The sequence below is a fragment of the Megalopta genalis genome, chromosome 4 (assembly GCF_051020955.1).
Source record: "Megalopta genalis isolate 19385.01 chromosome 4, iyMegGena1_principal, whole genome shotgun sequence".
NCBI classification, from domain to species: Eukaryota; Metazoa; Arthropoda; class Insecta; order Hymenoptera; family Halictidae; genus Megalopta; species Megalopta genalis.
The window spans coordinates 7,069,946-7,095,685 of NC_135016.1; the positions used below are offsets into that span (position 1 = coordinate 7,069,946).

Here is a 25,740-nt window from a genome sequence, read left to right on the forward strand (position 1 = left end):
TGCTTTAGTTTCAATTTTGTTTAAAAGGAGTCCATTTTGTTCTATTTGTCAATTGGTTGCATTGACAGGCGTATTCATGAATGGGACAGTGTAACAAGATAAAGTAATATTGATTTTGATCTTATGACTACCGTTTTCTATTCATTGTAAGTACGTATAAAATTATATACTAGTCTCGAGTTAGATAAATCTTCTTTGCATCTTTGGGTTCGTATCACATTTTAGCATTTCATGGCAAAAAGCAATCCCTTCAGTAAAAAGGAACTGAGGAAAATTGACAAATATTTCAGAATAAGAATATCATTTACAAATTCATGACATAGTAAGCCAGAAAAGAGTTCAGAGTATCTATAACTCTATATATATAGAGAGTACCATAAATGTCCTCTCTGTCCTGTCCATAAACTTAGTAACAACATGAAACTTCTAATTCGTTTAATTCCTATGACAAAAAGAAGATGAAATAGCCGATCGAATGCAATAAATAAAAAGTCAATCAAAAGTAACGGTGCGCCGTGCAACGTTACGAGAGGAAAGGAAAAATATTACTTTCAAGCATAAAAGGAACGAACAGTCTGTCACAGTTACGTGTTAATTGCTACCGGCTTCGAATTACGCGAGACTGGATATACATAAACAATGTCTAGCTAAAAAGACCAGTACAATTTTATCATAAAAAGATCCTTAATCCCTTAGATCCTAATGTCCCATTCATGTCAGTTCTGCCATAACATCTTTTACACTCTTCAGTAGTAAATTCACTTAATAGCTAGTTCACCTTTCGAACTGTAATTTCGTCGCGACACGAGGCTCATTGGGACCTGCAGAATCCACGATTAAAACTTTACGGAGGCAAAGAGTATGAGGGATCATCGACGGTGCAGTTTTCACCGAAATTCCTTGGGTTCGGCAGGACACTTTCGAGAGGTCTAAGTAAAATTGAAACCGACGGGGCGAACTGCCGACGAATGCACGACGAAGAATGCGTGTTCCTAAAAGTGTGTCAGATCCTGGGGGCGGCAGACGCGTCCGGATGATCCCGAGGACTCGGATCGTGTCTGAGGCGACCCGATCGCGCGTCTGTCCGCGCTGCTAGATCCTGTTGGCCCGTCTTTTACAGGAACGAAGGAACGGTTGCATCTCGACCGAGGCTGGAGAAAGAGGGACGGAGACCCGCCGCGGAGAGGAGCAAAGGGAAAAAATCGCGGGGACAGAGAAGGAGAGCGGAGGCAGCGGAAAGACCAGAGAAAGAGGAACGGTGACGAGGGGTACCTGGACGAGGAGGTGGAGAAGAGTGAAAAGACAACGAGAGATCATGGAGCAGTAAGAGCAGCGAGAGGTGAGAGGCGAGAGGCGAGAGGATGGAGGACATGAGGTGAAGGGCCAGGAGGGGAGTGGGTGAGCCGACCTCTGACCCGGCGAGGGGCGGCGGGGACCTTGCGGCAACCGTGCCGTGCCGGCATAGCTCAGGCATAGCTCAGGCATGGGCATAGGCATAGGCACAGGCATAGACATAGGCTCAGCTCGCGCGCCGGCATAAGCTAGCGTGCTCGCCGCGACTCGCCCGCCTTTCACTTCGAAGACGAAGGCGAACGTATATAGACACAGGACCCGCCGTGGGGAGTGCCTCGTGCTATTATCATATTATGGCCAATTCAACGATGCCATGCCGCGGCGACGACGCCGGCGTCGTTCTACGGCCGACTCGAAAATCCTCCGGCTACCTCATCCCCCTCGTTTAAACGAACGATCACGCTACGGGGTAACGCAGCCCGATTGCAAGAAATCCGCGGTGAGCCGAAGGACTTCGGCCACACTTCCCGGGGTTTCTCACACTTTTCAGTCTTCGACTGCCGTGGGAAAACCCGGCGACTGCGGTACTGCCTCGGTACTTGCGCAGAAATCTCTTGGGCCGTATGATTGTTCCACTCGGCCAATTGATTGCTTAGGCAGCTCGTTGCGGCCCACGTCTCAACTGGTTCGGCGGCCAGTCGCTGTGTGCGGCAAGGTCCTATCCAAGTGGACATTGTTCGAGTTTCGCGGATACTTCGTGGTGTTTAGGTGCCTGAGCCAACGAAAGGAAAGCATTTGATTCGGAGACCGCTAGCTATGATGCGCTAGCGACGAGATTCGACCGTCGATGTGAACCTCGCTCGAGTTTCATGACCACTGATCAGTTGGCGTTTAGATGCCTAAGCTAAGATTTTATTATTCAAGATTCTGGTTGAAGCAGACCTGGCTGCAGGCTTATGACTACTAATCAGTTGACGCTGGGTGCCTAATCTAATTTCAAGACGCTACGACTAGTCGCTGTGTGCCAACATCAAGATTTTACTGTTGAAACAGACCTGGCTTTAGGTTTATGACTACTAATCAGTTGACGCTGGGTGCCTAATCTAATTTCAAGACGCTACGACTAGTCGCTGTGTGCCAACATCAAGATTAAATTGAAGCAGTCCTCGTTCAAGTTTGCTAGACAATTGACGTCCAGGAAACAAAGATACCAAACATGTTTCCTATCAATTAAAGATTAATATTTCGCTCTAGCCACGAAAAACGAGCATTGGCGAGCACGAAGAACTCCGATATGTCGCCCAACAAGATCTCCCCACCCAAAGGAAGTAAAAGCCCGAGTCGCATCAGAGTCCCAGAAAGTGAACAGGGCACGGAAGCCTACAGGTCACAGAGAGCTTATCTTCTCTGCTTCTGTAAAGAGTTGGTAGGCGTAACTTGGTGACCCCTGCGTCGAAATTACTGGCCCACAGGGCTGTCTCTCAGGGCCCGCAAATAGCTTCGAAGGTAGCGAGCGCAGGAACGGAGCCAGGTTCCTGACGGCCAATGGTAAATGTTTCCGCGAAGAAGCGTTTGGACCCCGGGACTGAATTATGCGGCGCTAATCGCGGCGTTAGTCGCGCGAGGACCCGACGACACCGCGATACGGAGGTCGCAGCGCGCGTTCGACCCCGGTACTTACCGGTACTACTCGCGGCGAGGACACGGACTCGGTCCACGACGATAGCACAGAGAGTACCGCACGGTGTCGAACGCCTTAGCCTATCCTGGGCTAGAGCAAGACGGAGAAAGAGAGAGAGAGAGAGAGAGGGGTAGAAAGAGAGAGGGAGCACCGAGAGAGAGAAAGAGAGAGAGAGAGAGAGAGAGAGAGAGAGAGAGAGGAGGCGAGGACAGAGAGTACCGGTGAGAGTGCACGGCCGTAACGTACGGTACGATACGGTCGTGCCGGCATGCCCGTAGGTCGACCCGCAACGCGACGTGTAATTATCATCTCCCAAGGGCCTATCCCACGCTATCCAAGTTAAGTGGGACACCAAACGATTACTGCGTGAACGATTAGAGTGGGGCTCTCGGATAACGGGGGGTGAAGGTACCCGACCGGTGCGCCGCACCGCGCCGCGCGGCGGCGGAAAAGTCATCATCCGAGGGGGTCATTCGACCGTCGATGAATGGACGAGGATCCTCGAGGGCGCAGATTTCGATTAACAGGATCCTCCTGACCTCGCGTAGGCAGTGTCTTCGATCAGCCGCGGATGATCGCCGGAGATAATTAACCCCGGATCTCGTCGGACGACTCCGCATTTTATGAGGCTGTTGCAATTTTCCCTTCTGCGGGTATTTGGAGATTAATTGTGCGGATTGATTGATTTGCTTGTGGCCAGAGGCGGATTTAGGTAAAGGCTAAATAGGCTATATAGGGTGGTTGTTTTTAAGGGCGACGGTTTTCGTAGGTACGGGTAAAAATTATGCGGCCTTATGTAGTTTTACAACTGATTATTAGGAATTGAACAAGAAATATTAATTATTTCTTATGTATTATATTACATTGCAAGTGGACTAATTATTTGGTGGAGATCGACACCTTGTTGGGGCGCAAACAAGTTTAAATAACGAATACGATATGTTTGCATAAAGATGCGATGTCTAGTATTTTAAATGCTTACCATTATCTTTCCTCTTACCTTCTCTTCTCATCGACAAAAACATGTTAGCCTAGGGCGACGAAAATCTACATTCGCCTCTACTTGTGGGTACTTCGAGTAAATCATTTTTGAAAGGAAGACAGGACCATGTGAAGACGCAACAGCTAATAGTGCAAATTAGCACAGTGGTACCTAAGTGTTCCTTAAGTGTTCCTAAGTGTTCCTAAGTGTTCCAATTTGTAAAATAATTGAGAAGCGTAAGGATTCGTTCGCGAGCACACGAAGAAGCGAATTACTTTGTGGCAGGAAGAAAGCGAACATATAACAATGATACCCAATCGGATCCGTCATCGATCAGACCAATCGACTTCGGAGCAATTTATCAGCCGAAGAAACGTCGAGGCTAACAAAGCTTGCAGAACGGAGAATAATTTTTCTAATTATGGGAGGAGCAGAATAATTCTCCAGGCCCGCGACTTAACGAGGCCCTGTTGAAAGCTTAATTAACCGATTAGACGGCGGATAAAGCCGGTGGACCCGGTCACGATGCGAATCCACGGCGAGTTACGCGAACACCCGGAAACGACGCGCGAAACGCTCGAACCGGAGACGAAATTCAGCCCGATTGCGAAATCGGCTGCGTTCCCCGCGAAAAAGCAGTATCCTGCCCCGCTGATGCAACCCGCCGCTATTTATTTACACCGGTGTAAAAGTAACACGCGAGCGAAACCGAACAATAAGATCGTTTAAAGAATATCGGCCGCAACAACGGAGGGCGGATCGAACCGCGGCCGAACAATGTGTAAGCGTTCGCCACTTAACGGTTCTCAGAATCGCGTCATCGATGGGACTTTCGAAGCCTCTAGCCCTTTAAATTTACGTAATACCGACGCCGATAGGCGTATTCCGATTCGACATCGATCACCGACGCCGAAAGACTATGCCCGGGGACCCACTTGCCCGAGAAGGCTCTGACATTAGAATTTTGGGACTCTTGAACTGTTTGATCGAGTTGAAATGCTCTGTGATTCGTCACGGAATTAAGACCTATTATTATTATTATTAAAACCTATTCAATGCGTGTTTCAATTGGAATTTCTTTAGTTAAAATGACTGTGACAATAACTAGTTTTGGGACACTGAACTATTTATGATTATTGTGCAAACGCGAGCATAAGTCCTCCTTGGTCGAAAATGAATTGGTATTATTAGGTACATCGAGCTGAAATGATCTTATTTAAAACCGAAAATGAACTGTTTTAATGCCAGTTTCGATTAGGATTTCTCAAGATGAGAACACTGTGACATTAGCCATTTTTGCGTCCTCTGACGCTTCCATTGAAGTCATTTTGCAAACGCCGCGAGTCTTCCTCGGTTGGAAATATTATCTGTGATATACTATACCCGATTCGATACAGAAAAACTTGAAGCTGCATCGTGAACGTGATCGTGCGTCTTCTTCCTTTAGAGAAAACGTAATTGATGGAAGTTCGAATTGGGATGTGCTGCGATGGAAAGACGGATAAGCAATTCGTGTCGGTCTTCGAATTGCCGGGAATTTAATTGATTATGTGGAAAACGATCGTGGATGGTTCGATCGGAGAGCTTAGATGACCGGTGCCAGATTGCGAAACACCGCACACGCTCGACGCTCTGCCTTTCGTGAAAGTCTTTCGAGCTCGCGTTTGACACGAATATCGTGTCTAATTACAAGCACGGTGGTTCGGGACGATTGTTAAAGAACTGTGATACGTTTAGAGCCGACGATCGCGCGGCTACGGTAGGTGGGAACCATCGGGCAGAGTCGTGCGCAACGTTGGTGGCCGCCACCCGGCGCAACAGAGACCACAGTCGCAAGATTTCCTCGCGCTCCGTGCCTTCGCTATCTATCCACGAACGAATCCGCGGATCGCTGAAAATCGTTGTCCGAGTAATTTCGAATATTTCTGGTTCGACGCGGCGTCCTGCATACGAATAACGAACGCTCGGCGAATTGGGTTAGCAGTTGCAAGATTTATCGGAAAGGCTGCCGCCGCGCCGGGAAAATGACCGTTCGGCGTATTAAAAGGACGAACGTAATCGGAACAGGCGCACCGTGACGACTGTCCGGTTAATCAACTCGGCCGATTGTCTTATTCATTAAAACATTATCGGGACCGGAATAGCGGCGAACGGGGAACTTGAAATATGCAGCTGGTTTTCCCAGTTTCGGCTGATGTAATCGCGTTATCTTGATCCATCTATCCACAAAGAAAGGTATACCTGTCCGGTACACCTGTCGACTTTCGTCGCGGCATCGACGGACACGCATTAAGCACGTCGACGCACATGCAGCACAATGACCGTTCATTCTTAATAATTAGCAAGCCACGCGCTAATCGCGCGGAGACACCGCGGATTATTCGCGGTATGCGAACGAACGACTGACTCGCAGTCGGCCACTCAGGTGTGCCGAACCGAAAAAGTAAAAGTCCGAAGGATACTTCCTACGGCCGACGCATAATCATTTCATCCTTACCGGCTAGGAGACGTCGATCTTGTCGGGAGGCGATTACAAAAACCGATTCCATCGTGTTCGCGTGTCAGTATGCTAATCGACCGGCGCTGCGCAATCATCTAGCTCTGGTTCTGCGTAGCGAAGACGCGCCTTGCTTTCGTTGCGTGCTTGCGGGGAACGTGTAACTACGGTGGGACACGAATCACCTAAATCTGTCGAAGGACGGAACCGTTTCAGACAACTGGGACACGCTGGGACACATCTCCTGCCAGCACTTGCCGATAGGACATCGATGATCGAGCTATCAGCCGCCGGTAGACGAGAAGTCCTCCGGCTACACGCGATCTAGGATGTAGACACATCAAACTTTGACGACGGCCACTTGAATGTAGTTCAACTACGAGGATCGTTCGTTCGAGGAAATTATTAGCGACACTGGGAGTTGAAAGATCATTGAAGAGTCATTTATCTTAATGAAGATAAATTACTCCCTTTTGTGGTCGGTAAACGAGGCTTCTTCCGGAATTTTTTTTTGAAAACATTTATTAAGCAATGCGAAGGAGGCAATGCAGGATTTATTGTACGTATCTTTGAGTATTCAAAGCAATTTTTTATGTCCAAAAAAGTTCCAGAGAAAAGCTTCGTGTTTTTCGACTACTAAAAGGGACATAATTCTTTAACACTGGAACTGCCAAACTAGTCAAAACGACTGGTTTCCGATTTTTTCTTCTGCAATTTCTGATATTATAAAAACGTCTCGGTGAGGAATCTTTCAATAAACTTCAACATTCAAGTCATTGTTATAAAAAAAATGCTTAGATCTAGGTAGTTATGTTCGGGGCTTGGTAGTTCCAACGTTAATAAATTTCACCCTTCTCTCGATACAGATCTATCCGCGATCTCGTCAGGGGCAGCTAAATATCCTCCGATTGGAAGGATAATTCGCCTCGAGTCGGAGTGGAATATCAATGACACCGAGGCCGCAGTAGATCCCGTAGATCCTTTGACCCCCGAGGAATGGTTCAGCTCGTAGCGAGGAGACGAAGTAAACTCGGATGCACCGAAACAAGCCACGATTTCGAGCGACCAGGAGTGCTTCGATTGGGAGGATAATTCAGGGAAAAATCGGGGATCGATCGGAGGCACCACTTTCGATTCACGTGCCCCGAACGCATCCTTGTTCGCGTCCCTGTTTCTCTCCGTCACTCAAGGAAATGGAATATCGGAGCATCCCAGGGCGAGAAGGGGTCGACGATACACGCGGTGCGCCGCGATACACCGTAGGCAACTCGCGTCCTTTTTCCCGCAGCGCACGAAAGTTAGAGACAATAGGTACGTGGGCGCAGCATCGCGAACCCTAACCTTAGGTGATCCCATATTCCGTTCTCTGCCTTCTCTCCCGTTCAACGGTGTCCCCCCAACGTTCCCCGTGCCCCACCTCGCCTAAGCCAGATTCTCCGGGCATCTCGCTCGCTCTTCTTCCCCGGGCGAGACTCGTTGTGCCAGCCTGGGTCTCTGCCTAGCGAAGCTATCCTCCTCCTCCCCTCCCCCTCGCCGCCTCCTCGTTGCGCCTTACCTCACCTGCACCTTCTCAGGTATTTCTCTTTATCTCCGGAGTGGCGAGAGTGCCGCTTGCGAAATCCCAGAAGTCTGCGGCCGCCGCACGCTGCGCTATGCGGCCGCCTCGTGGCGTGCCACCGATGCAACCGAGGGAGGGAGCTATCAGGGCCAACGATCGGTAACCCTCGGAAAAGCTGAGCTTCGAGCCGGATTCAACACCGTTTCCACCGTCGCCATGCGACCCGCGACACCCGGCCGACCGACACACGATGCACCCAAATCCCGGAAACGTGGCCAAAAACCCTAACAATCGGTCCTTTCGCGCGTTCACTTCAGCCGTTTAGGATGCTCATTTAGGATACTTTGATTCCTGAATTTGAGTCCTTTTGACATTTCCAAGAAAGACTATCGATCAGCGAACGAGAGAACTTTCGATCGTAGATTTTCAATTAAATCCGAGTGGTCAATACGTCTTGGTCCCGTTTTCGGGGTTTGGGACCACCGTGCGACAGTCCCGAGAGGGACCAGGAGCCGACCAAACGACACCCTGCACTTGCTACACGAAACATGAACCTCTTGCGATATCGACTCGGCAATCACTGTAGCCAAAAGGACTCGCAATTAAACGATGGTTAAGGTGAAAGTGAGAATCCTATTGTTAGGAACAAGAAAGCGTCGAAACGTTTCTGTGCATTCGAAGGTGTTGATCCTCTAGCAGAGAAGGGAGAGGGGGGAGAGGTTCTAACGAAAAGCGGGGCTATAAAGTAGCTTGAAGATAAGACGATAGGTAGCTGGTACAATCGTGTTTCAACATCGTGCTCCTCTACACTTTCGTCGAAATTCTTGAGGATCTTCGAGATGATGTCGAAGATGCTGATGCAAATCCTTTGGGGCCCGGCATTTCCAGCGCTGATACGATGTTTCTGGCCTCTGGTGGTGGTTCCATCTTTGGAAAGCGTGCACAGTGCCGGGGGATGTTGCAGTTGCCGAGGTACCGAGGATTCCACTTTCCTCGAGTGAGTCACGACCCGACATTGTTGCAAACGCGACCGCGGGGTTATCGTGTCAATCGAGGGGGAGGGGGAGGGTGCCGCGTGGAACCTTATCCGCGTATTTGTCACGGGAACCGCGTCACGGCCAATCCCTCCACGTCGCCGCGAATCCATGATTCGTTAACGCGGGCTAAATTTTGCGCCGTATTTTGCCGAGTTCGGCCGGTTCACGGTTTCCCCTCTCGGCCCTGTTACGCAAACCGTGAGCCCAGGTAACCGAGCTCGAAAACAAGTGCCTTATTTAGAATATTTCGCAGCCACGGTAATTCGATTATCGCCGATCGGCCGTAATCGCGGCCGGAACGATGAAGGGTACGAGCGCGGGCCGCGGGAAAGCATTGTTGCGTATTAGATTTCAGCGTTGGGAATACTTCGGTCGGACATTCTCAGACAAAGGAACCGGCTGCGAAAGTCGGACGCCTTACAGTCGGGTAAACAGGCTATCGTTTGTCGAACTTATTTGCGTTCTTCGAGGGTGCAACGCGTCGCTGCGATAGGCCGAATGCCCTCGTAGTTTCGACACAATTAACCCCTTGCGCTGTGATTTCTTTCACAGTCGGGTTCATTGGTTCGCATTCGTTCTAAATTCTATTGTGTTCTTGGTTACAGTTACTAGAACTTTTTCGATTGCAATGATTTCTCAGAACAAAAAGATAATTTGAATTTATTGTACGAACTAAATAGAGAAGAGAACAGAATTTTATTCGAACTTAAAACGAGTCATAATTTCCTTGATGGCTGATTCGGACACGGCTAGTAATTTAGTACAATGTTCAATTTAATAATTTATTATGTATGGACACTGGGATTTACTCGATTTTTTATTTAAAAAAAGTCTGTCAAACGGGTCCGGTGGATCAATTGTACTAATCTGGACACTTCCGTATGCACTGAACTGTTTGTTTACTGTTTATACGTATCGGAGAAATTCTATCTTTAGACATTTTTTGTTGATCAGCTAAAATTACAAAAGGTGCTAAACTGGTTTCTAGTAAACTCGTTACTTTACTTAATTAATATGGCCGTACTTGAACCGGTCTTATTAGAACGAGATTACTTGTGTATCTCATATGCATCGACTTACTTTCGTAAATCTCGTTTCGATTTCGAAGGAATGAATAATACTCATATTTACCAGATTATTGTATGAAACGTACGTCATGAGTCCGACTCGTTGTTCTAGTGAAAGGGGTTAAACGAAGCGACTAGACTATCTTGGTACAAACTAAATCATTGATCTACAAAGTGTTTAATCCTCGAAAGATTATCTTGTTACTATTACTTTTAAAACTTGCAGAGAAGTTTGAGCATTTTATGTGAAAGAGATAGAGGATCGTTGAAATATCAGTTGGAAGATTGCTAAGGAATAAAAAACAGATTCGAGTGCAAAAATAGTATTGCAGGGTAAAGGGGAAGAGAAAGTTCTAAAATAGCTTAAAAATGTAGATAAAATTAAAAAAGAGGCTATGGGAAAGGAACGAAAAATGTGCAATGGAAACTAAGCAGAATAAATTAGGATAAATTAGCTTGGAGTCGATTAGGGTGGAAGGACGAATGGCTACGCAGAAAATAAGTAAACCGAATCGATATCTGGCCCACGAGGCCGATATTAACTAAATATATCTAAAAAAATATCCATCCTCGTCGAAGGGCACACCTGCGGAGCACCTGTCGAAGTAGGTCCTCAAAATTTCGGTTCTCACGGGGCCGATGGTGCAAATGCCAGCGCGGCTGAAAGATTTGCGGGGGTGTCTGGATCGAGACGAATCGATGATCCCCCGGCCGATCACCGTTACGTTCCGCAAGATGCAATTGTGCAAAGGTAACGATCGGTTTTCTTTCCGCGTGGAATGCCGCGGAGAAGGTGCATTCTGAGCGCACCCACCTAACGCTCGGGCCTGCACCGCGCGCTGCACTATGCCGCGCGGCGCACGGTGCAGCGCGAACCGACACGAGGCGACGCTTCGGGGACGGGGTCTTGTCGCGCGACGCAACAAGGACAATGATACAGGACGACGATATAGAAATCGCGGCGCGAGCAGACGAATGATTGTGCGGTTCGGTGGTGAGATCGCCGTTGCCGTCGCAGAAGAAGGAGCGAGGATGATCGCGATAAAGAAACAATCGAACCGCGTCCCGCCCACGGGTCCGCCAACATTCAATTGTGCCTTTTCCCTCTCTTTTCCACGAGGTTCTCTCCATCTGCTCGGACCGCGCGGCGCAGACACGTCGTGATTCTCTTAACGGTACAACCCCCGCAGAGACTGGCCCGGCGAGCTCATTGTTCCAGTCTGTCTGTTCGAACGGTTTTTAAATTCGAGCTAGGCTAATCCCGCGTTTTTCGCGCTGCTTTTTGCGCCCGCGACCGGTGGAGGGAAGAACAATCGAGACTTCTAAGAGAGATTAAAAGACGAGCAGGAAATCGAATGAACCGCGGCGAGAATCCAGCGGATCGTTGAAATCGCGGTCTCGCGCGCTGGGTGGATCTGTTGCGCAATCCTGGATGATTCAGCGCGGTGAAATATTGTCGCAGCTGCTGATTTCGATGTTACCCACGAAACGGTCGCCGAAATCGTGTAGCCCGGCCTCGGGTAATTTCCGCTTAATAATTCACCAGCTCCCAATTTACGATCGTTTCGCTAATATCGACACGGAGCGTCCCCTTTCCCGGCTATTTGTCGACGCTAAACTGGTAACGAGACACCTGTCCGTCACGTTCCTGTAATCGTGTTCCAGGTGAAAAACATGTTAAATATTCGCGAGCGTGACGCATGACTACCCCGCCGGGCCGCCATATTTTCCGCCTCGCTCGGCGAGAGGAATCGTTCGGGCATGATTTGTGACTCGACAACCCTTGTTTCCGTCGAAGGGTACTCGCGGTACAAGCGACGCCTCCTTCGTACACGGCTAAACGAAGGGGAACGTGTTCCCCATCGGCCTTCCAGTTGTTCTTCATCATTATCATCATCATCATCCTCCTCCTCCTCGTCCCCGGCGTCTCACCCCTCGGCGTCTTCCGCCGCGGAGAGGAGAGACTTTCGAAATCGACCAGCCGCGTTCAATTCGTGCCACTCGCTCGGCTCCTCACGGAGCATCGGCGTTTTCCGCGACGTGCAAAGGTCACCGCAACAGGCCGCGGCGCAGCTAACGCTCTCGGGAAAGAAGACGCGAGTCACCGGCGCGTACTCTTACGAGGGGAGGTCAGCTAAGGTAACTGGTAACCCGGCTCTTTCCTCTTGCCTCTCACCTTCGCGTTTTATGTTGTAAACTAGTACTCGTCTTTAGTAATACCCGGCGGTACCCTACCTCTCTAGAGCCACCGAGTTACCTGAAAACGCGTTTCCAATTCCACTCGCGATGAAAGCTGACGAGAGGATTCATCTCGACGGGAATGCGAATACCAGTGCCGAATTTCGACACGGAATTGGTCGGATACATTTCGGATTCAAGAACTGCCAATTGTGAGCTAGGCCCAACGAAAATGACTATTTGGCTTTGTTCTTTCAGGCCTCAGAACCGTTGTCATCTGCGAAGACGATGTTCGAGATTGTCGGAGAGACGCTGTTAGAGCTTCGACCGCCGAGTCTTTTATTCTTCGGGCCAACGGTTGAATTATGTTTCATTAACTTCAGAATTCGCCACGCCGTCGCGTAACCATCGCGGTAATTGTGACACCAGCGATGAATATAATACAAATCGGGAAGGTGAGTAATTTGCGTAAAAGTCGACGTCGTGTCTGACACGACGTAAGACCTCGAAGGGTTAATGTCTTCAACAGCCTCGACACCGCCTTTGCCACAATCGCCGGATCAAAGAGCCTCTAGCTCTTCGAGCGAATACTATTAAAGTTCATTCTTAGCTTCCTCATTCAATATACCCGATTTAGAATCAATTAGCGAGGTTGAATAACGCTCCATTAACATCTCCGAGCAAATAATCGCGAGGGGCCACTAGTTGCAAGTCAATCCTAGGAGAGCCCGGACAAGCACCGATGACACCTGCTAACGAGATATCCCCCTGTTGTACCATTGAACGGGGAAGATTCTGAGCGATTCGTGATGGTACTCCTCGGAGTGGTTCACCCTCTACCTCGACGATCGTGCTTTCCGCCTATTGGGGCAACGACGGGTCGAAGAAGAGCGAAAGAGAGAGAGAGGAAGAGTCGAGGGGAAAAAAAGGATCGAGAAGAAGAAGAAGAAACGGCGTGATATCGCGATGCAATCATCGCTCGTTGGAACGACGATGAATCTGCATTATTCAAAGGCACAGTGAACAGAGAGCACACCGTGGCAACGAGCCTCTAGCACGTACCACGAAGCCCGGCACCGTCATCCTTATCCTAGGCTACATTCTACCCACTTTGCAACCCCCCGCTGACCGGACGCCTTTTTCGATACCGATTATTGCGCCGATCGCACGTTCCTGATATAAAGCAGCCGGTCAGGATAGGATAGGCGCTTTGATGTGGCACGAACGCGTGGGAACGCCTTCCAGTTACGTCCGAGGCTTTTCTTTTCATTCATTCCCACGTTTCCGCGACGGTGCATTGACGAATGTTCCGGTATCCGATCGTTGCCGATATTTCCGCCGTGCGCCGTTTATTTTCGAACGAATCGTTCGAAGGGTCCCTTCGGTTTCATAAAAATTTCGTGGGTCCATCTAGGACCCCTAAATCCTGACGAAAATGAGAGATCGGTTTTAAGATCGACGGGGATTTACACGGAAACGGCGATCGCGTCGTTACACACGTAAAATATGAAACGCGGGTAGCGTGTAGGATTGGTGGTACCGGTGCAACAACTTTCTAGAGTGTAGTGGAGCCAAAAAAGAGCAACCGACACCAACGACGGTGGGTGCACACCGGCTACCTGCCGACCGGTGGAAACGATTTCTTTGAGAATATCTAGGCGTTACACAATCGGGGCCGCGATTGTGCATATTCAGCGTTTACAATGCGGGACGGTCAGAATCGATTTCATAGAGAATTACTCGGCAGCAGGCATGTCGGCGGGGACCACCGCCGACACGGGCTGCAGAGAGCGAACACACCGGGGCTGCTGCTCGGGGCATACCTGGCTGTCCGCGATTTTTCTGACCCGCGAGGATTCGATTTGCGTGACGCAATGCTCAAGGCAGAATCTCCTCGCGCCGATTTTTTCAGGCCCGCTTGCCCGAGAGAGATACACACAAGACGCCCGGTTGCTTTCACGCGCGATCGAAGCCACTCGTTTCGAGATCACCCGTTTCCCCGTAGCTACCGCGACTTTATCTCTCGGCGCTGACGATTGCGCAATCGGATCGGTAATTTCGCGGCTTCGAGCGCGAGCCGAGTGGTTGCTTTTGGAACGGTGTGATCGACGGGATCCGAGTGATAATGGGGGGGGGGGGGGCTGAACGGTGTTGGTTGAAAGAAAGATTTCCGGTGGTTGTGTTAGGACGGTAGCCATCGCGTCCATAATTATTATTTTTGTACAATAGAATAATTCGTTCCAGCGGGTTGATGCTGCGTGATGAACACCGATGAATCAAATACACGTCGTTAGAATCTCGTAACCTCTGTCGATGATGGATTTCCCTCCTGTGGAAGGTGTCCCTTCTAGAAAATGCCAGTCCGCCTTCTCTCGCACGCGGCGAGTCGATTATTGATTAATCGAGTTGTTGACTCCGCGCTTGCTTCATCGAGAATGATTCTTCCGATCGAACGGGCAGAACGCGTAGGTAGACCGAGAGGTATACTTAGGGTAGGGACACAGGTGCTTCCTTTGAGGCACACTTCCTCCTTTATATAATACGATTACGAGGTAAAACTAAGTTTAAAGTACTGTCGGATCGAGTCTTCGTGATGGGTGTGCTTCGTCATCGACGGGGCCCGCGGGGCACCGGGGCTCGTTCAGTTCTCCAAGAAGGAGACGAATTGCGTGAGCTTGCGCAGCTGGTCTTCGGTAAGATCCTCGTTGTCGAGGATGCACTCTTCAGTCTCAATCTTACGCGGCTGCACCATCGTTCCATCGATGGTCCAACCTTTTTCGACAGCCGCCCGCCGCGCCTCCTCTTCTGCCAGGCCAGTCATCGTCGCGAACACATTCAAGCCCAACGACGAGTACGCCTTGGACACTAAATTTACCGCCCTCTCACGAACGTTATCTGAAAATGTACACCGATCGATGAACATGCGATTCGACCCTCGAAGATCCACGCCGGCACCGGCCGGACCCTGTCTTCGAGAGCTTCCTCGGACTCTTCGACAACTAATCCGGTCGCATTAGATACCGTTATCAACGCGTTGACCGCAACAGAAATCAAAGCAATTCGTCCAGTAATTTAAATCCTCTTCGAACGTAGCAAAAAATCGCATAAACTTGATTAGAGCGGAAAAAAGCCATTGATGATCAAAAATGTACTTCCTTATCTTTTGTTAATTCGCGTGTACGCAAAGTCCAACTCTTCGTCACTCCTCCGAAATTGAATTCACGTATCTTCTAAATGTAGAATCGAATCGCAACATGTACAAAATATATATACTTGAAATCAATAAGAATTTTACAATAAGTATTTTCATTTAGTATCCTTGGTATCCTTATCTAGTATCATAATCAGCCCATTAGCTGGTAAATTTAGGGACTAAACCGCGGGGTTTGGGGACCGGTGGTCGCCTTAGCTTCTAGGGGTTGTACCTTTGAGTGCGTTCATAATGTTCCCAACGTCTGTGCTCCATTCGGCGTTTAGGGCAGCGTGAACAGCGGCCCAATCCCGTTGCCACATGCACTGGCCCACGATCCAAATCTGCTTCAGTTCTATGTTCTCGGTTTTCACATCGGCAGGTATCCGCTTCCATAGGTACTTAGCGTTGCATCTACCGGTAGCAATGGATTTTTCGATCAGATAAAGTGCCCTCTACTTCGGAAGCGAGGCCAAAAGGAGTTAGGACGAAGAGTCTATAGTCTATAGGAAGAAAGTTATGACGAAGGATCTGTAGAGGCAAGTTATTACGAAGGGTCGATGGAAAGAACAGGAACGATCGATCCGAGGGTGTAGATCACCAGAACGGATCCCATCGGGGAAGCAGCAACAACGGGACAAACAAGGAACGTTATATCCATAAAACCGGATGTATAGCGTCGCCGTTAATTAACAATAAATAGAACTATAAAACATGTGCCGCGTAATAAATATAATGGCGTGACCGGTGGAGCTTGCAATAAATCACGTGGTGGTGTACAGGTTATACGTAAACGCGATAAAAAAGCAGCGTGCAAAATAACTGTAAATCATCGGTCTGACGTAACAGATAGAGGATCTAGAGTGGAAAATCAGTTTAGCCATCAGGAACGAGAGTGACCCGCGATCTAATTCATTAAATCGATTATTAGAAACGTGCGACGAACGGGAGTCGATTCAAATTTCGCGCCATTTGTTCCGCGCTCGGAAAACGGCACATCGAATCGTTTTTAAGTTGCATTGACTATAGTAATATATATTGAATTATGTAACGATTAATCTGCGTACGAAATATCTAAATATTTATCATTACCGAATAATATTAATCAATTTCTGGAACATCGGTTACGGAGTTACAGATGGCGCCGGCACCATATACACAAATAGTTTTTTCTGGTATTTTCTCGCTAAAATAGTATAAAGAAAGGATATCGCGATTTCGTAATCGTGTATTGATTATTTTTAGATTATTTGGTGATGCATGCACAGCGTAGGAAAAAATAAAATAGGTTAAACGTGCGTGACTTACAAATCGTTCTGGTAAAGGTATACTGCTAACAATTGAGCGTACGTCCTCGCCGTAGTAATTCCACTGGGTGCCTGTAAAATAAATATGTAAGTAATCGGGTCTTCAGTTATCAATTGGTCATTTAAAAAAAAGAGGAAAGCAATCGCGAATGTCGGCATAACCTATACGAACGACTGCTCGAAGGACATACCTCCAATTCGGCTTTCTCTAGCTCGCGACAAAATGTATCCACGTCGTTCAATACCATGACGGGATTTCGTTATTTCTTCGGCGACAAAAACGACTCAGAAATGGCTCTGTTCACAATACGCACCAACATTGAAATAACGAACGTCAAACGAGAAATCTAAACAGCTGAAGACTAAGTACAGTACAAACATCGTACGGAGACTCCGATTGTGGAGGTTATAGGTGGCGCCACCGAGTGGGCCATTTCAAATTTGTCTTATAGGAAGGTGGATCAATCGAGCACGTTTTTCAAATTTAAGTCGTTAGTTTCTCTTAGAAATGGTCATATATCAACGGGCTTGATTATTTAGAATTTTTTAAGTGTTCGACGATTCATTAGACTTGCAGAAAACTTAAAAAATCCGAATTGAATTCGAAAAATTTCAAATTTTCGTTAAGTTCAATAGATCAAAGGGATCATGGGAAAAATATTGCTAAAAATGCACAGTGCTTCGGCGGATGGATTGCGGTCGGATGTGCAGCGGTGGTGAGACACATTTATTTGCGTGTTTTTATTATAAATAATACACCTAGGGTAAACGAGGGTGTCTTGCTTTATCGATGTGAATAGGTGTTCTATGGTATGTAATAACGTTTTACAATCCGTTGCTGGTGTAATATTTCTATTTTCACGACTGTCATCGTGCCCGTATCTGTGACAATGTAAAATCAAACGGCTGCTAAATACATTAATTATGTATGCAAGCACGATTAATTATTGTTACTGATGTTGCGTTCGTATCTCTACACAACCGGCGAAGTGATATAAGCCAATCATGGCTACAGTTAAAGTAACCGAGCAGAAAGTCATTCTGTGCGGGGAATATGGTGTCGGGAAAACGTCTATATTTAGGCGATTTGCGAATAATACTTTTGTCGCGAGCAGCGATCGAAAATCTACTCTTGGGCTCGATAATATTGACAAAGAATACCTCGTCGAAGACAGACGAATACGGGTAACGTATCCATGTAGACATATATATGTTTACAGACCTTGAAGTTACATTAATGGCTGGTATTCCTACACATATATAAACCATTTGTAGGTGGAAGACACGCAATGAGAACCTTATCCATTTTCTTAGTAATAATCATTTAATATTTCAGTTGCAATTATGGGATACGGGTGGTATGGAAAGGGTTGCATCCGTAACATCTAGCTACTACAAATTTGCAGAGGCTGCTATATTAGTGTTCGCATTAGACAACTCCACATCTTTTCACCTTTTATCTCAGCATCTGTTGGATATTGTAACATATGCTGAGAATGCAAAAATATTTCTTTGTGGGAATAAAAGCGATCTGGAAAGCGTGGCACCGCAAGTTACAGACGCAGAAATGGAGCAATTCTGGTAATTCTAGCGAATACGCTGGTTAACATAAAATGTTTCACAGCAACCAGTAATGCACTGTTTCTTATAGCGAGCAATGTCACAACTTGATATCGGGTATATATAAAACATCATGTAAAACTGGGGAAGGGATACATGAAATGTTTGAGGACATAGCCCAACATTTGGTTGAGGCGAACAGATCGCGTATGGAATTACACGAAATGGACAAAGACAGATTTAAGATCTCCTACATGGATGAAGCTGGTGATCCTTCTTGCTTATGTTAAGCAGTAAGCATTGAAAGATGTTTGACAACGACGTTTTTATAACTTGACAAGCTCAACACACACGGCAATAGAGTGTGTTGTAGTAAGGGTATCTTTTTTCTATCAAATAATGATTAAGAATCACTTTTCTATGAGGGAAAGTATCATGAGAGTGAGGACAGAGAGGGAATATCATCAACACGAAAATTTATACATATTTACGAGAAACTCTAGACTTTCCTCAGGTAATGGATTTCAAATAAAAATTTATTACACATTCAGAGGTATTTTACTTAACTAGGCGCGCTCTATTTCTGCGACATAAGGTCTGCATAATTGTACACTTAATCCACACTATCGTTGCCATTAGATAGTCCAGGTAAAATGAACGAACAAAAGCCGCTAGTGCTGAGTCCACTTGATCGTTTTCAGATCGATTCCCTCTTCAACCATTTCCCACAATGGACTGCAAAGAAAAACATTAATTACCGGTTTAAGTACAGCGCTTGATGTATAACACGAATATTCGATAACGAATCATCAGAAACGTCCAACATTGAATTTGTTCCCTCCGTTTACTATAATCGTACCATTTACCATTCACGGCCAAATATACACGAATGAAATAAGATAATCCTGCTTTCAATAAATATTTATATCGTAACTTAGCCAGCCGTACCTCATTCCCCGAAGTCTTTTAACATGCCGAATTGTATTCTCAGCGGTGAACTCGATCTCTTCCATCGTCGTAAAACGGCCAATACCGAATCTGCATAAATTTAAACAATTAGCTGCACTGCTACAGAAAACTACACAGTATTTCCTCCTTACCACCCACCCTTAAAAGTTGAGTGGGAGCTACTATAAAGCTACTATACAGAGGAAGTACTACACGCTATTATAGTAAACGCAGAAGCATGATTGTAGAGAGTAAAAGGCTGTAGATATTAATTAGTAATATAAGGTAAATGTAACCTACCTTATACTGGAATGTGCCAGATCTTCCGATGCTCCTATTGCTCTAAGTACATAACTGGGCTCCAAACTAGCGCTAGTACAAGCAGAACCACTGCTCAAGGCCACGTCCTTCAGTGCCATTAAGAGGGATTCACCTTCCACATAGGCAAAGGATAGATTGACGCAGCCAGGGTACCACTCGTTCTCGTCCCCGTTACGTATAACGTGTGGCAAATTCGACATTATTTTTTTAATTAAGTGGTTTGAGAGCATTGAGATATATTTGTGATCGTACTGAAAAATACAGAGAACGTCGAATCCAACAAACTATACCGAATCTGATGCCTATTGAATTAAATTTACCTCCATTTCCGTCTGCGCTAATTCACAAGCTGCACCCAAGCCTACAGCTAAGGGTGCAGGAACGGTACCGCTCCGCATTCCTCTTTCTTGACCACCCCCACTTTGAATGGGTTCCACACGAACTCTTGGTCTTCTTCTCACATACAGAGCTCCAACTCCTTTGAATTAAAAAAATATAAGTAGTATTATATATTTGATATTGTAGTATTATGTAGTTGAATTAAATAAGGGTAGATAGTACCTTTAGGACCATATATTTTATGTCCACTTATAGACATTAGATCGATATTCATAGTATTAACATCGATCGGAATTTTCCCGATCGCTTGAGCGGCGTCTGTATGAAAAAATACTTTTTTCTTTCTGTAAAATCGAATCACTGTATATAAAAATTCATGGTAATTTGGAAAATTTAGTGCATCATGCTTCAGCTTACCTACAAATAGCACCAATCTCTGCAATTGGTTGCTTCACACCAATCTCATTATTTACCATCATTATAGAGACTAGAGAGGTCTCACGTGTAATTGCTGCTTCTAGTTCCTTAATGTCAATAAGACCATTAGCCTTTACTGGTAGATAAGTTACTTTGAACCCTTCTGCCTGCAAAGCTCTACAGGAATCTAGTACACATTTGTGCTCCTGTATAAGTAAATTAATTTTATGATTATATAAACACATAGAATATAATTATTATTTGAATTTATATAACATACTGTCTGGGTTGTCACAATATGATTCTTTTTAGCTTTGTAGAACTTTGCAACCCCCTTTACAGCTATGTTGTTGCATTCTGTTGCCCCTGATGTGAATATTATTTCCTTTTTATCAGCACCTATTATATCTGCTACTTGCTGTTGATATAATAGAATTATTATAAAATTATTATGAAATATTATATTAAATAGTCACAACATGCAACAATTGTGTAACACAGAAGGGTAATGAAACTAACACTACGTGCAAGCTCTGTTGCTGCTTCACTTTCCCACCCATACATATGTGTCCTAGAATGAGGATTTCCATAATATGCGGTCAAATAGGGCATCATTTTATCCAATACACGTGGATCCTATAAATAAATTATGGGATGTGTTAAATTTCCATTTTTAAAAGTCGCTAAATTTTATTGTTTACATACCATTGGGGTAGTTGCTTGAGCATCCAAATAAAGGGATCTACCCTCAGCAGGACCTCTTTTATATTCATCGGTAATAACGGCTGTAATTTGAAGCAACGCACGTATAAAAATTAATGAAATATCAAATATATCACATAACATCACTGTGTGCAATACTTACATTCATATTCTATAATATCTTGTAAAGTTTGTAAACTAGTATGCACTGCGCGATATTCTTTGACGCGATTTAAAGTCGATAAGAGGCTTCTTGCCGGCCGAAACATTTTAATTCTTGCGAAAACACGAATGCATTTAAATCAACCATGAGATTCAGAAATCGGCATGATCCGTGCTCAGTTAACCTAACTGTTACACTGTTCGATTTTGTTTTCAGCATCCACTAACGTTTTTAGAAATTGTCGACATAAATCCACAGCAATTCGTTTCGTTTTTAGACAACGGAAATAATATTTCGAAGGAATTTTCTATCGAACAGCAACTAGCCTATCACTACAGGTGTAGGCACTACGATCCTTATGCTTAGCAACTATGAGATACAATGATGCAACTGAGTAAGTCTGCCACAAAATGATATCCCTATTGTAGTTGTATATATACACACATCTACAATGATAAAATAGTTTCGTTTAGAAAATAAACAAAGGCGGATCGGGTTAATTAAAAAATGTCTCTTTATTAAGTACGGTATATGCGTCAAAATGATCAGCTTGAACTCTTTCAGAGTTACAAAAGAATAACTTAATTCGCGTAGAAACGTTGCACGGGTTTGTAAACGTAAGCTTCCGAATTCCTTACGTTTATATACATACAGCTAGTTAATTTCAGACGTACAATAGAACATACAAACATACAGAAATAATCACAATTGCAAAATACTGATTAAAATGACGAATTTACTGGCGGTCCTTGCATAAGTTCAACGAATCACCCATGTCGCCGGACTGTTGCTTCTTGTGCAACGTTGTCATGTCCAGCATACCCCCAAAATCGGACTTAACACTGGAAATTGACAGATCTTCGGTTCCCTGATACTCATTAGATCTATTCAGCTTTGAATTGTCGTTCTGCAAGTCCATCTTTTTCCGATCGGTCGAGTAATCTTCGGGAAAGTTCCTGCAAGACTCGGAGGAACCGGAAGTCGCCTTAAACGGCGACTGGATGGAGTCCACCATCGCGAAATCAGTCGCTTTGCGTTCGTTGCCTTCGATGTCCCTTGCAGGGGATATTTTACCAAGTGGACCGAACAAATTGGCAATGTTTCGTATGTAAGTGGATGGAGATGGGGACGATGTCCTCGTGAAATCCGCGATAGAAAATCCTGAGAGCTTCGCTAGGTCCGCAGTGGAAAAGTTAGCTAGCTTCGACAAGTCCGAGAACTTGGAGATCTGCTGCGTTATGTCAGCCAAGGGAAAATCAGGCGTCGCCGTTAATCGCGATTTATTCACACCGTTATCCGCACCAAGTGGATTCGGCAATTTCGCGAAATCGGACGTCGGATAATCGTAATCGCATTTAGTATTTTTTACCGAAACTGTTAGCTCCCCGGACTGAAAGCTCGGCATCACTTCTGTGGGCGATATGTGCTGTTTCGAAGACGTCGCGTTACCATCCTTTATCTGCGTGATCGACGCAGAATCTGTAGCTAGAATATTGTCTTTTTTAATACTATCTCTAGATGTGGATGGCTGCATTACAAAAGGCTTTGACGTGGGAGTGATTATGGCACTATCGGGTTTAAAGTTCACGGGAGTAAGGAAGACAGCTGCGTTGTTGGGGGCGAGCCCAACCCCCGGCGGAACTGAAGGAACTAGCGGTTCTGAAACTGGTACTAACGGGAATTTCACAGCAAGGAATTCTGGCGATGTTCCGTCCTCGGAACCGGGACAAATCATTTCTCTGATTACGTCCCAGTAGGAACCGTTCGATCGGTTTCGTCCCGGTAATTTGGACGCGAGCGAACACTGTGAACAGAAATCGAGATTCAGTGCTTTTGTATAGATAATCGTATTCATAGTCTGCGGATCTTTTTTTTTTTATTTTTAATTTATTTAGAAGTCCTTCCTTCGTTCTGGTTTCAATAAAAGGATATAGGAAAATGTTAATTCGCGCGAAGATCCGCAGTCTCGCCATTGAAAATCATTATTATATACTTACTCTTAAACGTTCGAGATAGGTGGTATTGTTGTTGAAGTTGGCAGTAAAATCGATGCCCCCTTCGCTTCTATAATACTCTATACATCTCCTCTACAATGAGATATATATCATCATGTTAGGGGGGTACATCATTTAATCATATTTGAAGTACGTATTTTACGTGAATTTATGTATACTTACGATTTCTTCCAATGTGTCCTGAGAAAGAAAATGCTCTTGTGACAGGGTGTAACTCAACAGCATTGGTCTTGGGTACTCATGGGGTCGATTTTCAGGGGGTGGTAGAGACCAGAATACATTGAAGTTGGACTCATAGCAGCTTCCATCTGTATTATAGGGAGCTGAAACCAAAAATTTGTTTTGCATCTCTTCCAACTTTGAAAAAAATTATCTGTATACCTACAGCATATTAATCCAACACACGGGGTGTATCCATTGTCACTGGGCCCCTTCATTTTGATCTGATAGTCTAATTGAGAATCGACATCTCTTAATGAAGGGGAAGCATGGGACCTGGGGTGAGAATGGTACCATCCAACCAGGGTAACTCTCTTCCATTCCATAGCTCTCGCAATTTCAGACTCAACAGCTGCTGCAGCTGATTTGTCTTTGCCAGAGTAACGACATGGAAAGGCAGTTGTTATGGACAAATCTGAAAAGAACATTTTTTAACTTTTTGCAACCAAATGTTGATTTGACTAAGGTTTAATGTCTTGGCTATAGTTACTGTGTGAATTAATGTCCCAATGTCCACCTAGGTAGCCACAGACTTCTTTGTCTGTTAAATGACAATGTAAATCTACTAGCAGCGCTGCAGTAGTTGTTATTGTGACTAAAAAGGGCTGTATCTTGCCTAGTGTACTAAAGGAAGTGAGCTCTACCATGGTACTCATATCCCTGAAACATAAATTATTGTTAATATAACTAAAATAATCTAATTTCTCTGCTATTACTTGCTTACATGGCATGACTCCGTATTCCAAGATTCGCGTGCTTCACCGGTACTCTCACTACTTGCACAGGGGGGCTGATTTGAATCTTCTCAGGACTATCTTCCATCGGTTCGGAAGTTGTTTCCATTTTATTGTTTTTTTTATCACTTAGCAGTACAGAAGTCAATGGATAATTAGTATATTAACATCATATCATAATTACTGACTAAGTAATACACTACATTGCACAATAATAATACATAAAATTAAATTAAACAGAAGGAAAAAGATGTAAGTACTGTAGAATAGTCATCATTCTGTACACTGTTGATGAAAACCTAACTCAACCTGATATGTGTACTGTTTATTATTGATAGAAAGCCTAACACAACTTGGTAGGTCCTAGTGATTTCCCCACTGACCCAACCTTACAACACCTAACTGTTCCTAGAAGTTGCTCGAACGTCTAGGGATAACTGTATTTTTTCCCTATGAGCAGATGGAGCTACCGTCCAATTAAAGTGACGTTCACTTCAATATTGTAAAATGGCGTTCACCTTGTGGACTCTTTTCGAGGCAACCTTGCTCTGTTTGAACGCAATTTGCGTTTTGAACGAGGAGAGGTTTCTCGCCAAAGGTGCATCTCTTTAAAAAGCCTCCTGTAATTTTTCATAGTTAAGAAATAAATTTATCTTAAAACGGTTTTGTGATGGCAGTGGAATTATAGTAGCCATAGGTTATATTGTTTTGTATTGTTGGCTTCATGCCAATAATTTGCTTCTGACACAATAAAGCTATAAAATTAATATTGAAATTTTTCAGTTGGCTGGATATCATGGCAGAATGTTCAAGGGTTTGGGGAGAGACCCACCATGAAAGCACAACTTACAAACCTTGTTAGGTCCATAAGAACAGTAGCAAGGGGTAAGTTGAACTACGTTTTTATTTTATTTATACTATCCACTGCTGCGTTATTTTAATCGGTCTTTTATTTCAGTGCCATTGATATTTCTAAATATCGTAGTAATGGTTATGAAACTGGTACTAGGGTGATTGTGGGTGTAAATAAAACAACTGGGAGCTGTGAGAAGCCAAAACTATATGTTTTGATGATGTACATAACTGGCTATTAAATTCCATTATTTTTATCTTTCCAAGAAAACGAGAGTACACGATTTATTAACAAACAGGAATCGTTCCCCATTGATTCCCTCTTGGTTCCATCAAGCCTATTCTATGAAAAATGTCCTTCAATCTCTATTATCCTTGGTCATTAATTTTCTCAACTTATTTACTTGCGAACCACTTCCGTAATTAATCAATTTCGAAAGTCTCATTTTTCTACTTTTTTCCCAATTAAACAATTTCCTCCGTTTCTCGATAAACGGTAAATCGTTTCGTCGTAGCCAGACCCGCGCGTCCACTCGACTTCCGGTCGAGGATTGTCGCCTTTTAAGCTCCCGAATGTTCTCTCCGGCGCAATTTCAATCATAAATCGAACGACCGCCGTGCTGTAAATTATGCTCGGCATCTCGCGGCAAGGTGTAGCTCGTAACTTGTCTTCCTCTTTG

General features: G+C 45.2%; 5 protein-coding genes across 5 annotated transcripts; 2 read left to right on the plus strand and 3 right to left on the minus strand.

Annotated features, from left to right (window-relative positions):
• Positions 1–14,470: 14,470 nt before the first annotated feature.
• CSN8 (COP9 signalosome subunit 8) lies at positions 14,471–17,207 on the minus strand. The gene is made up of 4 exons (XM_033476126.2): positions 16,982–17,207; positions 16,792–16,862; positions 15,719–15,897; positions 14,471–15,188 (listed from the first exon to the last, which is right to left on the minus strand). The coding sequence occupies exons 1-4, from the start codon at positions 17,036–17,038 to the stop codon at positions 14,935–14,937; spliced, it is 561 nt and encodes a 186-aa protein (XP_033332017.1). The 5' UTR covers positions 17,039–17,207; the 3' UTR covers positions 14,471–14,934.
• A 369-nt stretch (positions 17,208–17,576) lies between these two features.
• On the plus strand, positions 17,577–19,287 carry RabX6 (RAS oncogene family member RabX6). Its single transcript, XM_033476125.2, has 3 exons — positions 17,577–17,975; positions 18,127–18,371; positions 18,442–19,287. Exons 1-3 carry the CDS (start codon positions 17,796–17,798, stop codon positions 18,638–18,640), a joined length of 624 nt encoding a protein of 207 aa, XP_033332016.1. The 5' UTR covers positions 17,577–17,795; the 3' UTR covers positions 18,641–19,287.
• Positions 18,869–21,595, minus strand: Nfs1 (Nfs1 cysteine desulfurase). Its single transcript, XM_033476124.2, has 10 exons — positions 21,241–21,595; positions 21,081–21,160; positions 20,895–21,011; positions 20,656–20,793; positions 20,376–20,581; positions 20,181–20,302; positions 19,940–20,097; positions 19,599–19,870; positions 19,299–19,388; positions 18,869–19,085 (listed from the first exon to the last, which is right to left on the minus strand). Exons 1-10 carry the CDS (start codon positions 21,344–21,346, stop codon positions 19,022–19,024), a joined length of 1,353 nt encoding a protein of 450 aa, XP_033332015.1. The 5' UTR covers positions 21,347–21,595; the 3' UTR covers positions 18,869–19,021.
• Positions 21,596–21,736: 141 nt separating this feature from the next.
• On the minus strand, positions 21,737–24,513 carry LOC117223698 (uncharacterized). Its single transcript, XM_033476123.2, has 6 exons — positions 24,199–24,513; positions 23,965–24,134; positions 23,641–23,889; positions 23,418–23,578; positions 23,238–23,327; positions 21,737–23,044 (listed from the first exon to the last, which is right to left on the minus strand). Exons 1-6 carry the CDS (start codon positions 24,315–24,317, stop codon positions 21,977–21,979), a joined length of 1,857 nt encoding a protein of 618 aa, XP_033332014.2. The 5' UTR covers positions 24,318–24,513; the 3' UTR covers positions 21,737–21,976.
• Positions 24,514–24,651: 138 nt separating this feature from the next.
• On the plus strand, positions 24,652–25,331 carry LOC117223703 (immediate early response 3-interacting protein 1). Its single transcript, XM_033476127.2, has 3 exons — positions 24,652–24,806; positions 24,992–25,093; positions 25,167–25,331. The coding sequence occupies exons 1-3, from the start codon at positions 24,716–24,718 to the stop codon at positions 25,220–25,222; spliced, it is 249 nt and encodes an 82-aa protein (XP_033332018.1). The 5' UTR covers positions 24,652–24,715; the 3' UTR covers positions 25,223–25,331.
• Positions 25,332–25,740: the final 409 nt, after the last annotated feature.

What these genes read in the sequence shown, in the direction of transcription:
- LOC117223703 (XM_033476127.2), top strand. Translation starts at nt 24,716, where the DNA reads ATGGCGTTCACCTTGTGGACTCTTTTCGAGGCAACCTTGCTCTGTTTG. An exon ending in GGAGAGGTTTCTCGCCAAAG is followed by an intron (nt 24,807 to 24,991) that starts GTGCATCTCTTT and finishes GAAATTTTTCAG; the next exon opens with TTGGCTGGATATCATGGCAG. An exon ending in CATAAGAACAGTAGCAAGGG is followed by an intron (nt 25,094 to 25,166) that starts GTAAGTTGAACT and finishes CTTTTATTTCAG; the next exon opens with TGCCATTGATATTTCTAAAT.
- RabX6 (XM_033476125.2), top strand. Translation starts at nt 17,796, where the DNA reads ATGGCTACAGTTAAAGTAACCGAGCAGAAAGTCATTCTGTGCGGGGAA. An exon ending in TCGAAGACAGACGAATACGG is followed by an intron (nt 17,976 to 18,126) that starts GTAACGTATCCA and finishes TTAATATTTCAG; the next exon opens with TTGCAATTATGGGATACGGG. An exon ending in GCAGAAATGGAGCAATTCTG is followed by an intron (nt 18,372 to 18,441) that starts GTAATTCTAGCG and finishes TGTTTCTTATAG; the next exon opens with CGAGCAATGTCACAACTTGA.
- Nfs1 (XM_033476124.2), bottom strand. Translation starts at nt 21,346, where the DNA reads ATGTTTCGGCCGGCAAGAAGCCTCTTATCGACTTTAAATCGCGTCAAA. An exon ending in CTCAAGCAACTACCCCAATG is followed by an intron (nt 21,012 to 21,080) that starts GTATGTAAACAA and finishes ATTTATTTATAG; the next exon opens with GATCCACGTGTATTGGATAA. An exon ending in ATATTGTGACAACCCAGACA is followed by an intron (nt 20,582 to 20,655) that starts GTATGTTATATA and finishes TTACTTATACAG; the next exon opens with GAGCACAAATGTGTACTAGA.
- CSN8 (XM_033476126.2), bottom strand. Translation starts at nt 17,038, where the DNA reads ATGGTATTGAACGACGTGGATACATTTTGTCGCGAGCTAGAGAAAGCC. An exon ending in TACCTTTACCAGAACGATTT is followed by an intron (nt 15,898 to 16,791) that starts GTAAGTCACGCA and finishes TGCTACCGGTAG; the next exon opens with ATGCAACGCTAAGTACCTAT. An exon ending in CATTATGAACGCACTCAAAG is followed by an intron (nt 15,189 to 15,718) that starts GTACAACCCCTA and finishes GTACATTTTCAG; the next exon opens with ATAACGTTCGTGAGAGGGCG.
- LOC117223698 (XM_033476123.2), bottom strand. Translation starts at nt 24,317, where the DNA reads ATGGAAACAACTTCCGAACCGATGGAAGATAGTCCTGAGAAGATTCAA. An exon ending in GGAATACGGAGTCATGCCAT is followed by an intron (nt 24,135 to 24,198) that starts GTAAGCAAGTAA and finishes TTTATGTTTCAG; the next exon opens with GGATATGAGTACCATGGTAG. An exon ending in CCTATCTCGAACGTTTAAGA is followed by an intron (nt 23,045 to 23,237) that starts GTAAGTATATAA and finishes TTCTGTTCACAG; the next exon opens with TGTTCGCTCGCGTCCAAATT.